Genomic DNA, 14,556 nt, shown 5'->3' with positions numbered 1-14,556 from the left:
TAATAGTCAGGTATGTTGCTTGTCAAGTCTCACCTTGAAGAAGTTATCTAAAGTTGTGTTTTTCTTTAGAATTTAAGAGGAAAGTGAAAGTACAGGTCACAGAGAATTTTATATGGCCAGGCTTGGTAGCCTTTTGGAATAAAATAGGCAACTTTGGAAATCTTGACTCTGAATTAGAGCCTTAGACCTTTATAAAAATTACTTTTTAGATAGGAAATAGAGAAGTTTCTGGTTAGTATCTTTTTTGGCATTTGGCCCAATTCTGTTCAAAAATAAGGGACTTAAATTTTTAGACTAATTCTCTAAAGAAAGAGACTTCCTCACTGTATGAGAGTGATAGCTAGGAAAACCATGTTATATAACTTAAATACATCCCTAGTAGAGATATGAAAATGTTTCATATCAAACTTCTACAAATGGTAAAAAAAATTCACTTGAAGAAAAGTCAATGTTTAAGTCAAATTATTCGACCATTTATACTTTTTGTAGACTTAGTATTGCTCCATTCACAGCAGGGTTGTTTATAAAGATAAACCTAGTCCTTGCCCCAATAAAAGGGGAGAGACAGTATTGAACAGTTTTGACATATTAGTGCTTTAAATTGATTTGACACTTAATCTCATAAATCTATTGCTAGATAACCTGGTTTTTATAATGAGGGAACTAGAGCTTAGAGAGATGAAACCACCTTGCTTAATGGATTTGAACCTACGTCTTTCTGACTCTGAAACTTTATATATACTGCCTTTCTGAAAGACAGGAATAAGTATAGTCAGAGCAAGATATGATGGGTGCCAAATGAGTGCTATGACAAAATGCTAATAAGACAATTCCAAAAGAAGAAAAATCCAATCTTCTTATGAGAGATTAGTAGAGATTTGTAAGAGGAATTTAGTTTGATGTTGCGTAGGAAGGAGAGATTTGGAGTTAGGAATACATTTTTATATCAGAATGTCCTTATCTGAAAGAGACCTCAAATGTACATTTTCGGTTCGAGGCAGTTGTCAAGCCCTGTATCTGAGGTTTGGATTAGAATTCTGTGGTTTCCAATTCTACTTCTGAGACCCCAGACTTGACTATGAAGTTTGCTGTGACTGTTTGGTTCACCATATCTAGTATCAGAATAGCTTTGCTTAGAAAGGACTGCAATTTGGATTTGTTTCATAGACATCTCATTTTCTTCCGTCCCCACTTCCAATTATGTTGTGATAGGAACTTAAGATAGGGTATAATGTGGACACAATCCTTCAACTTCAGGATTGTACCAGGTGGCTGCCGAACAATTGGAAAGCCTAAACTCTGACTTATTCTCAAGGCTCCAGACTTTAATAAAATGCATATTATTTTGTATAATGTCCATTAATTTGGGAAATAATTCATAAAAGTGATGAAATATTTGTAAGAAGGAAGGAAATAACTAGGCACAGGGAGATTTTTCAGGCTTATGGGATTGCTAGAGAAAAGACAGCAGATATGAAAAACATTCTATTTAAATCTAGATGGCATATTAAGTGTTCAGGGGCAGGGGAAAAAAAAACTAGGTTTGTGGCCTACAGTAATCTTATAATAGTCCTGACAGGTTCTTTCTCTCTGCCCCATTCTCTTCAGAAGGAGGAAATTGGAATTCATATTTACTTAAAATAGTTGATCCTCCATCTTGAAGTGGTTTTTATTATAAAAATTGTAATTCTGGGCAGCCAACCTCAGTAAAACAATTTTGCCAGCTGGCAAAATAAAGGTAAATGAAAATAAGACTAACTACTTTTAGACAATAGTGTTCTGTCTTTCCTAAAGTTCTATAACCATTTTTCCTGGAAAAATGCATTAGTTCCATTTATTGAGGAGGGATTATTACTGTGTCAGTCTGTGTGTATGTACACATATATGTGTTGTAGAGGTGCTTCCCTTCTCCCCAGCCCTTTTAGAGTTGATCGCTTTGTCCCTGATTGTTCAGTATAATAGTTTGCAGATACACTAAGAGAGCTCGTGTAGTAATGCTTGCTTTATTTTTTTTTCTCTTTCACTCTTGTTTTATTTTTTACTTTTTTTTCTTTGTGATGTGACATTTTCAGCTGATGTATTGAAAGCAAATTCTTCTAATTTGGGAGCCCAGATCACAAGAGTGAGTTTTTCTACTAGTGTATTTAGCTGTATACCTTTTTTGTGTGTGTGTCTTTCCACCCTTTTCCCTTCCCAATTCAAAAATATTCAAAACACATTTCATAAATATTAGATAAGCAAATTCCTGTGTCTGTTGAACTTCATGCCTTTCCACAAAGCAATGTCCACTTTATATTGGGTCAAATTCTTTTTCCCAATGCTGTTGTAAAAGCATAGGCTGATGTATGTGTTTTGTTTTGGTTTGTTTTTTATATTATCTAGTGTGTTGAAAATAATTTTAGTTCTGTCTTCATTGCAGATATGTCTGGACTCTGTCACTCTGTCACCAGTGTTTCATAGCACTGTTCTTTTTTGGTTATTGTTCTTTTGTTTAAGGAAAATTATATAGTAACTGCTGAGAATAAAAGACCCATTCTTTTATCAGGATTTTAAGTAATAAATCCTTGACTTATCTCTATTCTCCTTCTTCATCTCGTGGATGTTCATCTCAGGGCCATGAAGCAATGAAAAGCTACATATGTTACTCTATAATTTCAGCAGACTGACCAGGAGAAAAGAGGTCAGACTGGTGAGCTCTGAACATGCTAGCATTGGAAGACGGTTTGTTTGATAGATACAGGAAAACTGTTCGTGCAGAAAAGAAATAATAGCACCTTTTTATGGTGAAATAAAAGTATGCTTTCTATTTGTTCTGACTCAAAATAACCTCCCCATGTAAGCTGTACATTGCTTTTTAAGATCTTACACCTGGGTAATTTTCTGTACTAGCCTAACCCCTTTCTGTTCTCTTTGGCTTGTGTTATTACAGTTTATCTCATGTTCTGTTTGTCTAGTTTTGCATCCTGGAGGAGCGGATGATTAAATAGTCCCTTTTCTTTCCTCCTAGTGTTCTAAAATTTGCTCGTTGTTTCTGACATCATTTAAGTTTACCCAGTATAGCAAATGGTATGCCATCCTAATTAGAAATACGGATACTAAAGGTATTTTACCCAAAGTAAGCAGCCATTGTGTTTTCAGTTATCATAAGAGAGTATAACAGTGTATTCTACACTAGCACTATAACCATTGATTGAGGATAAATTTTAAAGGCCTTGCTTTCATGATCCCCAAGTTATTCTAAATCACCCACCCTCTGTTCCTTTCTTTTGTTACCTCAGAGATTGAAAGATCTCAAGCAGAGAGAGTTTGCCCGAAATGTTTCTTCAAGATCCCGCAAGGATGAGAAGAAACAGGAAAAAGCCCTTCGACGGCTCCATGAGTTGGCAGAGCAAAGAAAACAAGCCGAATGGTAAGGATATTTTCTGTAAGAAGGTTTTACAGATAATTATAATCCTTAAGATTTAAGAGTATAATTTGAGATTTAAATTGAGATTTGAGAATTATAATCCTTAAATTTTTTCCACCTCTTGAATTCCTGCCCGCCCCCGCCCCCACTTCCACCCCTGACCTATGGATGTTGCCGTTTCTCCTTAAGAACTGGATCTCTGAAGGCAGGGGCGTCTTCTCTCACACGCTTGTGGCGTGCACCTGGGGCTTGGCACACCCGGGGGACCTAGTGCGCCTGGGGTATGGTCCGTGGCTCCACCTGGGGTGCGAACCCAGGACCTTCTGTGTGTAAAGCAGACGTGCTAACCACTACACTATGGAGCCACCCCAATCCTTAAATTTTTAATAGATCTTTCTTTCAACCTAAAAGCATATCTACACTAGAGTCTAATATACTGATTAAGAATATGCTCTTCTGAGGCCATATACTACAGTCTATGAGACCGTAAATTATCTAAGCTCTGCCTCAATTTTCTTATCTGTAAGATAGAGATGATAATAACAATCTACTTATAGTTACTGTGAGGAATAATTAAGTTATTACATCAAAAGTGCTTGTAAGAGTGCCTAGCACATAGAAGATGCTCAATAAATTACACAGCTATTATTACTGTTTCCATTCTCCAACATACTTTTGTAGAAAAGCACATATATTACAACATTGTTTTATAATCAAAAAGTAGTGGAGCACAGATTCGAGTGTTATAATTGCCTTTTAAGTACTATACAGCTAGTACTAAGCACTCTAAAACCTAGGGAGTTCTAAGTTTCCTGCCTTCTTGAGTGTTCCTTCATGGTTCTTGGTGATTGATTAATAATTTGGGGCTGGTACTTTCCCTTAGATGGAAAGTACCCAGGGCTGAATTTCCAAGCAGTCAGACTCTGGAGACTTTAACCCTCATCTTTAAGCATCTGAGGGTTTATGAGGTATATGCCCCAATCGGAAGGACTAGGCCCCCATGTTTGTTTTTAATGACTGGCCAAGACCAAAGGAAGGACCTGGTTACAGTAAAAAGAGAAACTTGTTGTGGAACTTACTAGGTTTATTTTTGTCTCTGGATCTATTTTTACTTATTTTCTTGTGTTTTAGAGGGAGAAGAAGGGAGAGAACACATGTAGCGTAATTCTTGAAACAGAATTAACCTATAAACTCTGATGTTGAGTTAAACTGCTTATAGATTCCTTCTTTGGCAGCTCTTTATGTAGTAAATACATTCCTCTTGGGCATGTTTCAAGGGTACGTCCTTAAAATGTATACCAGACGACTTTCTAGTTCTAGGCCTATTGTAATACATGTTTTTCTTCAGAGGTGACTTTTAGTTCTCAGTTTTATAAACACCTAAAAGATGACCAAATAATCTCTTGAGAGAAGGAAAGGTTTTGATTCATCATCAGGTATTTCATTGTCCTAGGCGTAATTCATGACCCCTTAGTAAATATTATTGAAGTAATATGGCAAAGACTAAGCAAAAGATCAAAATCAGTCCCCTTTTTATTCAGGTCAAGGATTTCTTTGCTGTGTGGTAGGTTTTGTGACACAGTGTATCTCTTCCTATCAATATCTGTTGGGTTGCCATCTTCCAATAGCAACAATTCAGATAGCACAGGGATACCACATTATCCAAATATATTTGGTCCCTGAGTTTAGGACAGCTGGTATCTATAGTTCAGATAATGAGGACCTCATCCAAATAGATGTGTAATTCTCTTCAGTTCTTCACTTTGGCTTCAGAGATACTTTTATAAAAAGTATCCACACACTGTAATAGTTTCAGACATAACAGAAGTTTTAAACACTGGCTTTGAGGCTCCTCAGTGTCCCTGCTTTCAAAGCTGAGAAGATCCTTGGTAGTATCATTGTATGGAAAGCCCAGAAAATATCTCAAAACCAAAGCAAATGCTTGGTCGTGGTGCCCAGGAGCTAGGCACAGAATCTTAGTTTCTAAAATAAACATACTAACCACAGACTGCCATAAAATAGCACTGTTGAGGTTTCTGACTATTTTTAACTCAGAGAATATGCATCTTTTTAAAAAATGAAATTTGAAAGCACAAAAGGAGTTAAGGGTTTTTTTTAACGGAGTGCAGTACAAACTTTGCGAGTAGATTCCGCCATACATTTGATACCATGCTGATGAGTAGACTGATACAATAAGAAATGAGAATGGATACAGGACAGGTAGACCATACCAGATAGTAATGATAAAATAATTGAAATTTAGACACAGTAGGAAGAAACAGCAGTAACTGTCTAGTTTTGGAAGTGTAGCCTGGTGGATTAACAGTATGAGACTTTCCCTCACTGAGGGAGTTCTCTTCCTTAGCACAAGGCTAGGGATGACCACCACTCAGTGTCTTTCAAACCTACCTGTTAAAGGATGGTAGGACATTAGGTAAGTATTTTATAAGAAGTATGAAATATATCCCTAAACCTGTTTTTTGTTTTGTTTTTCATTTTCAAAACCATTGTGTAGTGCACCTGGAAGTGGTCCTATGTTCAGACCAACCACAGTGGCTGTAGATGAAGAAGGTGGAGACGATGATAAAGACGAATCAGCTACAAATAGTGGCACAAGTGCTGGTGCCACTTGTGGTCTGGGATCTGAATTCTCCACAGATAAAGGAGGCCCTTTCACTGCAGTACAAATCACTAATACCACTGGACTGGCACAGGCTCCTGGGTTAGTCTCCCAAGGCGTCAGCTTTGGCATTAAGAATAATCTGGGGACCCCATTGCAAAAATTGGGAGTATCATTTTCCTTTGCCAAGAAGGCTCCTGTCAAACTTGAATCAATAGCATCAGTTTTCAAGGACCATGCAGAGGAAGGAACCTCTGAAGATGGAACAAAAGCTGATGAGAAGGGATCTGACCAAGGACTTCAGAAGGTGGGAGACTCTGACGGTAGCAGTAATCTCGATGGTAAAAAAGAAGATGAAGACCCTCAGGATGGAGGGTCCCTTGCCTCAACATTATCTAAGTTAAAAAGAATGAAACGAGAAGAAGGAACTGGGGCTACAGAGCCAGAGTATTATCATTACATCCCCCCAGCACACTGCAAAGTGAAACCTAATTTTCCCTTCCTACTCTTCATGAGAGCCAGTGAACAAATGGAAGGTGATAATAGTACACACCCAAAGAATGCCCTAGAGAGCAAAAAAAGCAGTTCTCCTAAGCCTAAAGCCTGCTTCAGGGTGACAGCAAGCCAAGGAGCAGAAAAGGCAGTCAGTGAAGTCTCCGAGCAGCAGACAGAGACCAGTGTGGCTGAGCCCTCAGAGCCTGGAAGCAAAGCTGAAACGAAGCCCTCAGGAGGGGATGTAAGTGAGCAGAGCTTAGAGAATCAGAATGAGAAGCCTTCAGAGATCCAAATATGTGAGTCTAACCCTTCTAAAGAAACCTCTCAAACCACCCCAGCAGGGAAAGAAAGCCAGGAGGGACCCAAACATCCTACTGGTCCCTTCTTTCCGGTTTTGAGCAAAGATGAAAGCACTGCCCTCCAGTGGCCATCAGAACTATTAATTTTCACCAAGGCAGAACCCTCCATTTCATACAGTTGTAACCCTTTATACTTTGACTTTAAACTTTCAAGGAACAAAGATGCCAGAGCTAAAGGGACAGAAAAACCAAAGGACATAGGAGGCTCCTCAAAGGACCACCTCCAAGGCCTTGATCCTGGTGAGCCACGTAAAAGCAAAGGAGAGAACGTAGAACATTCCTCAGGAGGCAGAGTGGATGCATCTGCTTCGGGGTCCGTCTATAGCAGCCTGAACAAGCAGGAGCCTGGGGGCAGCCATGGGTCAGAGACAGAAGACACAGGGAGAAGCCTTCCTAGCAAGAAAGAACGATCTGGGAAGTCCCACCGACACAAAAAGAAAAAGAAGCACAAAAAATCCAGCAAACACAAGCGGAAACACAAGGCTGACCCAGAGGAGAAGAGCTCTAAAGTAGAGTCTGGGGAAAAGTCTAAGAAGCGCAAAAAACGAAAACGAAAGAAGAATAAGTCATCAGCCCCAGCAGATTCTGAACGGGGACCCAAACCAGAACCCCCTGGGAGTGGTAGCCCTGCACCACCAAGAAGACGGCGGCGAGCTCAAGATGATTCCCAGCGGAGAGCCCTCCCAGCTGAGGAAGGGAGCAGTGGCAAGAAGGACGAAGGTGGAGGTGGTGGCAGCTCCCAAGATCATGGTGGGAGGAAACACAAAGGCGAACCTCCAGCTTCATCCTGCCAGCGAAGAGCTAGCACCAAACGGAACAGCCGGTCCAGCCATCGGAGTCAACCCAGTAGTGGAGATGAGGATAGTGATGATGTTTCATCACATCGGCTGCACCAGAAGTCTCCTTCCCAGTACAGCGAGGAGGAGGAGGAAGAGGAGGAGGACTCGGGCAGTGAGCATTCCCATAGCCGATCACGGTCCGGCCGGCGCCATTCCTCACATCGTTCCTCCAGACGTTCTTACTCAAGTAGCTCAGATGCTTCTTCAGACCAGAGCTGCTATAGTAGACAGCGCAGTTACTCTGATGACAGCTATAGTGACTATAGTGACCGATCACGAAGGCACTCCAAGCGCTCCCATGACACTGATGACTCAGACTACGCCAGCTCCAAGCACCGGTCCAAACGACACAAATATTCATCTTCCGATGACGACTACAGCCTCAGTTGCAGCCAGTCCCGAAGCCGGTCTCGGAGTCATACCAGAGAGCGCTCAAGATCCCGGGGCCGCAGCCGCAGCAGTAGTTGTAGTCGCAGCCGGAGCAAACGGAGAAGCCGCAGCACCACAGCCCACAGCTGGCAGCGGAGCCGGAGCTATAGCCGGGACCGCAGCCGCAGCACCAGAAGCCCTTCCCAGAGATCAGGCTCCAGGAAGGGGTCATGGGGTCACGAGAGCCCTGAGGAGAGGCGTTCTGGTCGTCGAGACTTCATTCGCTCTAAAATCTACCGCTCCCAGTCTCCCCACTATTTCCGATCAGGCCGGGGAGAAGGTCCTGGGAAGAAAGAAGATGGCAGAGGAGATGATGGGAAAGGGACAGGCCCACCTTCCCAGAACAGCAACGTTGGCACAGGAAGGGGGTCGGAAGGTGACTGCAGCCCTGAAGACAAGAACTCCCTCACTGCCAAACTACTGCTGGAGAAGATCCAGTCAAAGAAAGTGGAGAGGAAACTTAGTATGAGTGAGGAGGTGCTGGCCACCCCTAATAAAGCTGGGCTCAAACTTAAGGACCCCCCACAAGGTTATTTCGGGCCCAAGCTTCCCCCCTCTCTCGGCAATAAGCCTGTCCTTCCACTGATAGGGAAGCTCCCAGCTACCCGAAAGCCCAACACCAAGAAATGTGAAGAGTCTGGCTTAGAAAGGGGAGAAGAGCAAGAGCAGTCAGAGACAGAAGAAGGGCCTCCAGGGAATAATGATGCCCTATTTGGACATCAGTATCCCTCAGAGGAAACAGCTGGCCCTTTATCAGACACACCCCCAGAAGAGCCAAAGCCCGAAGAAACTACTGCTGATCACCCTGTGGCTCCACTAGGCACCCCAGTACACTCAGATTGTTATCCTGGGGACCCAGCCATCTCCCATAACTACCTCCCTGACCCCAGTGATGGGGACACCCTAGAGTCTTTGGGTAGTGGTAGTCAGCCAGGCCCTGTGGAATCCAGCTTGCTGCCTATAGTGCCAGACCTTGAGCACTTCTCCAGTTATGCACCTCCCAGTGGGGAGCCTAGTATTGAGTCAGCTGATGGGGCCGAGGATGCTTCCCTGGCCCCACTGGAGAGCCAGCCCATCACCTTCACCCCTGAGGAGATGGAGAAGTATAGCAAGCTCCAGCAGGCTGCGCAGCAACACATCCAGCAGCAGCTGCTGGCTAAGCAAGTAAAGGCTTTTCCAGCCTCAGCTGCCCTGGCCCCAGCCACACCAGCCCTGCAGCCCATCCACATTCAGCAGCCGGCCACAGCCTCTGCCACCTCCATCACAACTGTTCAGCATGCCATCCTACAGCATCATGCCGCAGCAGCTGCTGCTGCCATTGGCATTCACCCCCACCCTCATCCCCAGCCACTTGCCCAAGTACATCATATTCCCCAGCCCCACCTGACCCCCATTTCTTTGTCCCACCTCACTCACTCAATCATCCCTGGCCACCCTGCCACCTTTCTCGCTAGCCATCCCATCCATATCATTCCTGCCTCGGCCATTCATCCTGGGCCCTTCACCTTCCACCCTGTCCCACATGCTGCCCTCTACCCTACCCTACTTGCCCCACGGCCTGCTGCAGCAGCTGCCACAGCTCTCCACCTTCACCCACTACTTCACCCCATCTTCTCAGGTCAGGACCTGCAGCACCCCCCCAGCCATGGTACATGAGCTGGGGTATGGGAGCCTGGGTGGGGCCAGGGAAGATGACCCATAAGTCTTCCCTTGGAGGTGTTGAGCCATTAATACCAGCAAGTAGAAGCTGGGATGGGCAGTGTCTGACAGCCAAAGAATTGAGTTTTGGCTTGCAGGGGTGATTTTAGATTTGAAGTTTGCTCTGGATTCACTATCAGGGATTTTTTCCCCCTTTTTCCTCCTGTATTTCTAAGCTAGGGAACACCAGTAAGTGCTACCCACCCCTCTGCGGCAACATCTCCAAACTGTCAAATTTAGATACTCCCCACCTCCCTCTACTTTTTAACCTCTGCTCTTCCCCTTCTATACATTTTAAAACATTTTCCTCCTCTCTGGCTGGTGGGTTGCCCATCTGGTCCTGCCTTCCCTGAATCTCAGACCATCCCTTGGTGACCTTATATTATCCCGGTTGAGGTGGAAAAGGGAGTCTGACCTAGATTCAGATGCTACTCAGGCTGTTATTCAATCCACTTCCCAAGCAGAGCCACATGTTTGGCGCTGCTGTCCTTGTGTCCCTCATCGCAAAAGAGACATCTTCACATCCCAGAAAAGAAGATCTTATCATGATTAGAAGCTATGCGGCACATAGAGTCGCACATGTGCTTCCCCAGAGAGGAGCTTGTATGTCTGAAGGGTGTATTTTCTTCTGTCATGTTGATGTTTCCTTCTTAATTTATAGGATTTTTTTAATGTAAAAAAATTGCACTGAACTCTAAACATAAATGCTGCTTTTTGTAGCTCATATAAAAAAGATTCCATGTTTGTAGTATACTGCAATAATATTTTTTACATCCAGCTCTTTGAGTGATCCTTGTTCTGGTGGCTTTGTGTAAATATGTTTGCCCTAGTTGAATTAAGAAACTAAAGGTTATAAAATGAAAACAAAACAAAAAAAAAATAAAGTATTTGTTTTCTGCTAGATGCAAAAATGACTAAGCATGTATATTTTATCAAGCTCATGTATTTTTTGAAGTTATGAACTATAAAAATGTTAAAAGAACATTGTTTAACATTTTTGCTGGGACAAAATGTTCAGTAATTTCCAGTAAGTGGCGCCCCCAGCACTGGGATTTTTGAACTAATGGCCAGCAGTCAGCTGGAGGTGTCCGAGGGATGCTCAGTTATGACAGTCTCCCTCATGTGCTTTGCTGTTTCATGCAGAGAAACAGGTGGACCCCGCAGAGGAGGGAGGTTCAAGAGCTTCTCCGAAAGCAGTGCGGTTCAGCTCGATTGTCTGGGGGTTTCCTGGGTGCCTTGTTCCAGGCAGTCCATTTGCCTTCCTAGTACTTAACCCCCTCTGACAATTTTTTTTTTTTAATGTGCCTTTTGGGTTGGCTATAAACTGAAATAGAATTATGCTGGAGGATGATAGAGTTGGGACAATTTTCTTCCTCTTTTTGTTGGGAGGTGAGCACATTTATAGATACTGCAAATTCTTTCGCATCATAGTTTCCATGCCTTCTGCACAGCTTAGTTTAAGCAGTAAAGATTTCTTTTTTCTCTCCTGCGAAACCATGACATCTACCGGAGGAAGTACCACCTCAATTCCTTCTCTTCCTCTTCTTGCCTTTCACCTGAGGTCTCAGACCTAGTTAACACTAACCCAAAGGTGTTTATATTGCAGGTCTCATCGTCTTTGCTGTAGTTAGCAGTTCCCTGTTTGGCATTTCCCTACATTTTCCTTTGGCTAGAATTGGTTGGGTGGTCACCTGACAGGAAAAACAAATCCTGTTTACCTGGGCCAAGGCTCTGTGTTCACCTTTCTTCTCAGATTCTCAAAAAAAAAGTTTTGCGTTTATGAGAAGCAAGTGCTGAACAAATAAGGCTCTTGACTGAGCCTCCTACGTGTTCTGTTTGATTCAGAAGCATCACTTTTTCAATAACTAGCACTGGAAAAATGAAATCTGAAGTGAAGGGACTCATTTTTCTTTGCTTTCAGCCCATGTAAATATTTAAATAATACAGTATTAACATTTTTGTGCTGCTTCCCGTTAGCTTGTAGATTGAGCCATACTCTGGCTGCCTTTACCTTCCTCGGGGCAGTTTTCTTTAACTTCCAGAATAGTGATTTTAAAACAAACAAAAATAACCTATCCTTCCTTACAAGCATAACAGATTGTATTTAACTTTATCATATATGATAGAGATATATATGCTGTAAAATTAGGGAAAGGAACTTTCTAATAAACCAATGATTTGTGGAAACTTAGCAGAGTCTGTCGTGATTGTTGCCCCATCCACTCAAGTTGGGAAGGGATGGAGTTATGGGTTACAGATAACATCTTGTTCGAAATGATCAAGGAGTAGATACTTGTGAACCAATTGTTTATGGTGCTTGGAATTGTGCTGCTCAGAGCTCAGCCTACCCAAGTGGAGGGGAAAGATGATGCCGTGGGAGGAAGTAATAGTGGAGTTTCTCACTCTTAGGTAGATATCTTGCAATACGCACCTCCTTTCCACTATTTCCCATCAGAGTTTGCTTCTATTTTTACTCTACCTCATTTTAGGTATGTAATCCGTGTGTAGTAGCATGTATGGCATGTAATATTTAGGTGTTCGCTAAATAGGCTTGGAATTTCTGGCTTAGATTTTGAGAATTTTGGATGGACTTGAGGGTAATGGGATTACGAGAGTCATCTGCTTGGCCTTTGCCCTGTGTACCGGACGCAGTCTTGAATTAGTCTCCTCAACCCTTTAATGCCACTACAGTGCTTGAGCACTACCTGGTAAGAGGAAATATGCCCTAATTTTTGCTGAGCTGATAAAAATCTCTATCTACTCTATTAAAAAAAAGTTTAGCATCAAAAGCTAACCATAGGTTTGTAGTGACAAATTAGTTTCGGCCTTTTGGGAAGGAGTAGTACAATGTCCATTTCTTTCCTACTCATATAGCTGTGTTCTCTCAACTGAAGAGAAGCTATTCAACTTGAACCTTGGGTTGGATGCTCAGATCTGCCTAATTTCCTAAAATAGCAAAATCTCTGCCTGGAAAGAAAGGATATTCAGTGAAAAATTATTTTCTGAGCTGGGAAGGTGGATGTGAAGTGAGCAGACCAGCCTGTCAAGAGTATGCTATGTGAAGGTATGTGCAGCTTCCTGACTCCAATTCTACCTGCCTGAGCCCTCTGGGCTTGCAACATGGATGGTACTCCCTCTTCTACACCCTCGATGACTAATCCAGGCCTTGTCAACCATCTCCATTCTTACTTGCCACTGACGCTACCTCCCCCTATCAATTCATGTCTGAATTTTTGCAGCATTTCATGGCCGACCTGCCCGACTAGGATTTAAATTCCTCCCTGTCCCATGTAAGCTCACTGGCTTTTCAGAATCTGATTGCAGTTCATTTTGTACTCACTGCTTCTCGGAAAAATTTTAGGTTCTGAGAGGATGGACTGATTCTTATACTTCCTTTTTTTCTTTTCTTATTCCCTTAGAGTGTTTTACATAGAATTGAACACAGCAAACATTTTGATTATATGTTCAAGAAAGATAACGAGCAAAGTAAAATACCATTGAGGATTATGCATCAGGATTTAGAAGGGAATACAAAGATAAGAGATTTTTCTCTATACCCACATCACCTAGCTGAGTGCCAGGCACATAGTAGAAGTTTAATAATTGTTAATGAACCCTTAACAGAACTCTGAATTCGTTGAAGGATTCTAGCACTCAGGCAGCTAGCCGATGGGATGGGACAGTGGGAGCAATGTGTCAGCATGCCTCTTCCTACTACTCAGAAGGAAAATCAACCCAGCTCTAACCCCAGAGGAACACCCAGAAGAACAGTCTACTGAATGCCAAACTCTTCTCCCTTCCCAAATCTTATCCTCCACCTGCTTGCAATTTTAGTTACAGGTATAACTGTCCTACCAGCCAATTAGGCACCAAAGCTTTGAATTACTTTTGACTGCTACCTCCCCACCATATCCAGTTACTGACTGTGTAAACTCTGATGTCTCTTTTGTTTCTGCCATCAGTACCCTGGTTCAAGCATCATCATCTTTAATTAACCGAGAGGAATGTAGTTGCTATACATCTGATCTCCCACTAAATCCTGCCTTTTCCAGTCTTTCCACAGGCAGCCAATGTAATCATCCAATGGGGCACAATTAATCAATGTATCTCTTATTCTCTGACTTAAAAAATCTTTCTGATAACTCTATTTCCTACTGATTAAAGTTAAAATTCCTTTAGAAGGTATTTAAGGACCCCCAGTTATTTGACCCCAGCCTTCCATTCTACCCTCATGTCCCAGTCCTCCCCTTTTAAACACCCCATGCTAAGTCAACTACTTGCCCTTCCCTATAACTGACTTCTATGTTCTTCTACTGCTCTCTTTGTTAATGTTATTTCTGTGCCTAAAAACCCCTTCATTCTCTAACAAAGGCAACATAATGTAATGTTTAAGGACATGAATTCAAGCACAAACATGCTTGAATCCTAGTTTGCCACTCATTGGTTATGTAAATTTGGGCAATTTACCTAAAACTGTTCGACAGTTTTGTTGTTTATAAAATGGGCATAATAGTACCTACTTTTATGGGTTGTTATGATAAGCAAATAATATAGATGATTTTGGCTAGACAAATTTTTTAACCTTTTCAAGGCATGTTTTTCTAGCCCTCTGCTGCAGTTATGTGTGTGCATGTTTTAACTCCCTCTGGACTAAGTTATTTAAGGATTCTTGATAAGGGATCTTTGTATCTCTTATCACTCAGTGCCTTG

At 42.3% G+C, this 14,556-nt stretch overlaps 1 protein-coding gene across 5 annotated transcripts in view; it reads left to right on the top strand.

The window, feature by feature from the left end:
- The window catches only part of GPATCH8 (G-patch domain containing 8), a 73,239-nt gene extending 61,206 nt beyond the window's left edge, over positions 1–12,033 (top strand). For all 5 annotated transcript variants that reach the window (XM_039846705.1, XM_039846706.1, XM_039846708.1 and 2 more), the window contains 2 exons: positions 3,279–3,409; positions 5,922–12,033. In XM_039846705.1, coding sequence (XP_039702639.1) covers positions 3,279–3,409; positions 5,922–9,804 — 4,014 coding nt within the window. In that variant the 3' untranslated portion in view covers positions 9,805–12,033. The remainder of the gene's footprint in view (positions 1–3,278; positions 3,410–5,921) is intronic.
- The last annotated feature ends 2,523 nt before the right edge of the window (positions 12,034–14,556 follow it).

The sequence above is a fragment of the Pteropus medius genome, unplaced genomic scaffold, assembly GCF_902729225.1.
Source record: "Pteropus medius unplaced genomic scaffold, Ma_sr-lr_union100, whole genome shotgun sequence".
NCBI lineage: Eukaryota > Metazoa > Chordata > Mammalia > Chiroptera > Pteropodidae > Pteropus > Pteropus medius.
The sequence above is the reverse complement of the archived record's forward strand: the minus strand, read 5'-3'. Positions and strand labels throughout refer to the sequence as shown.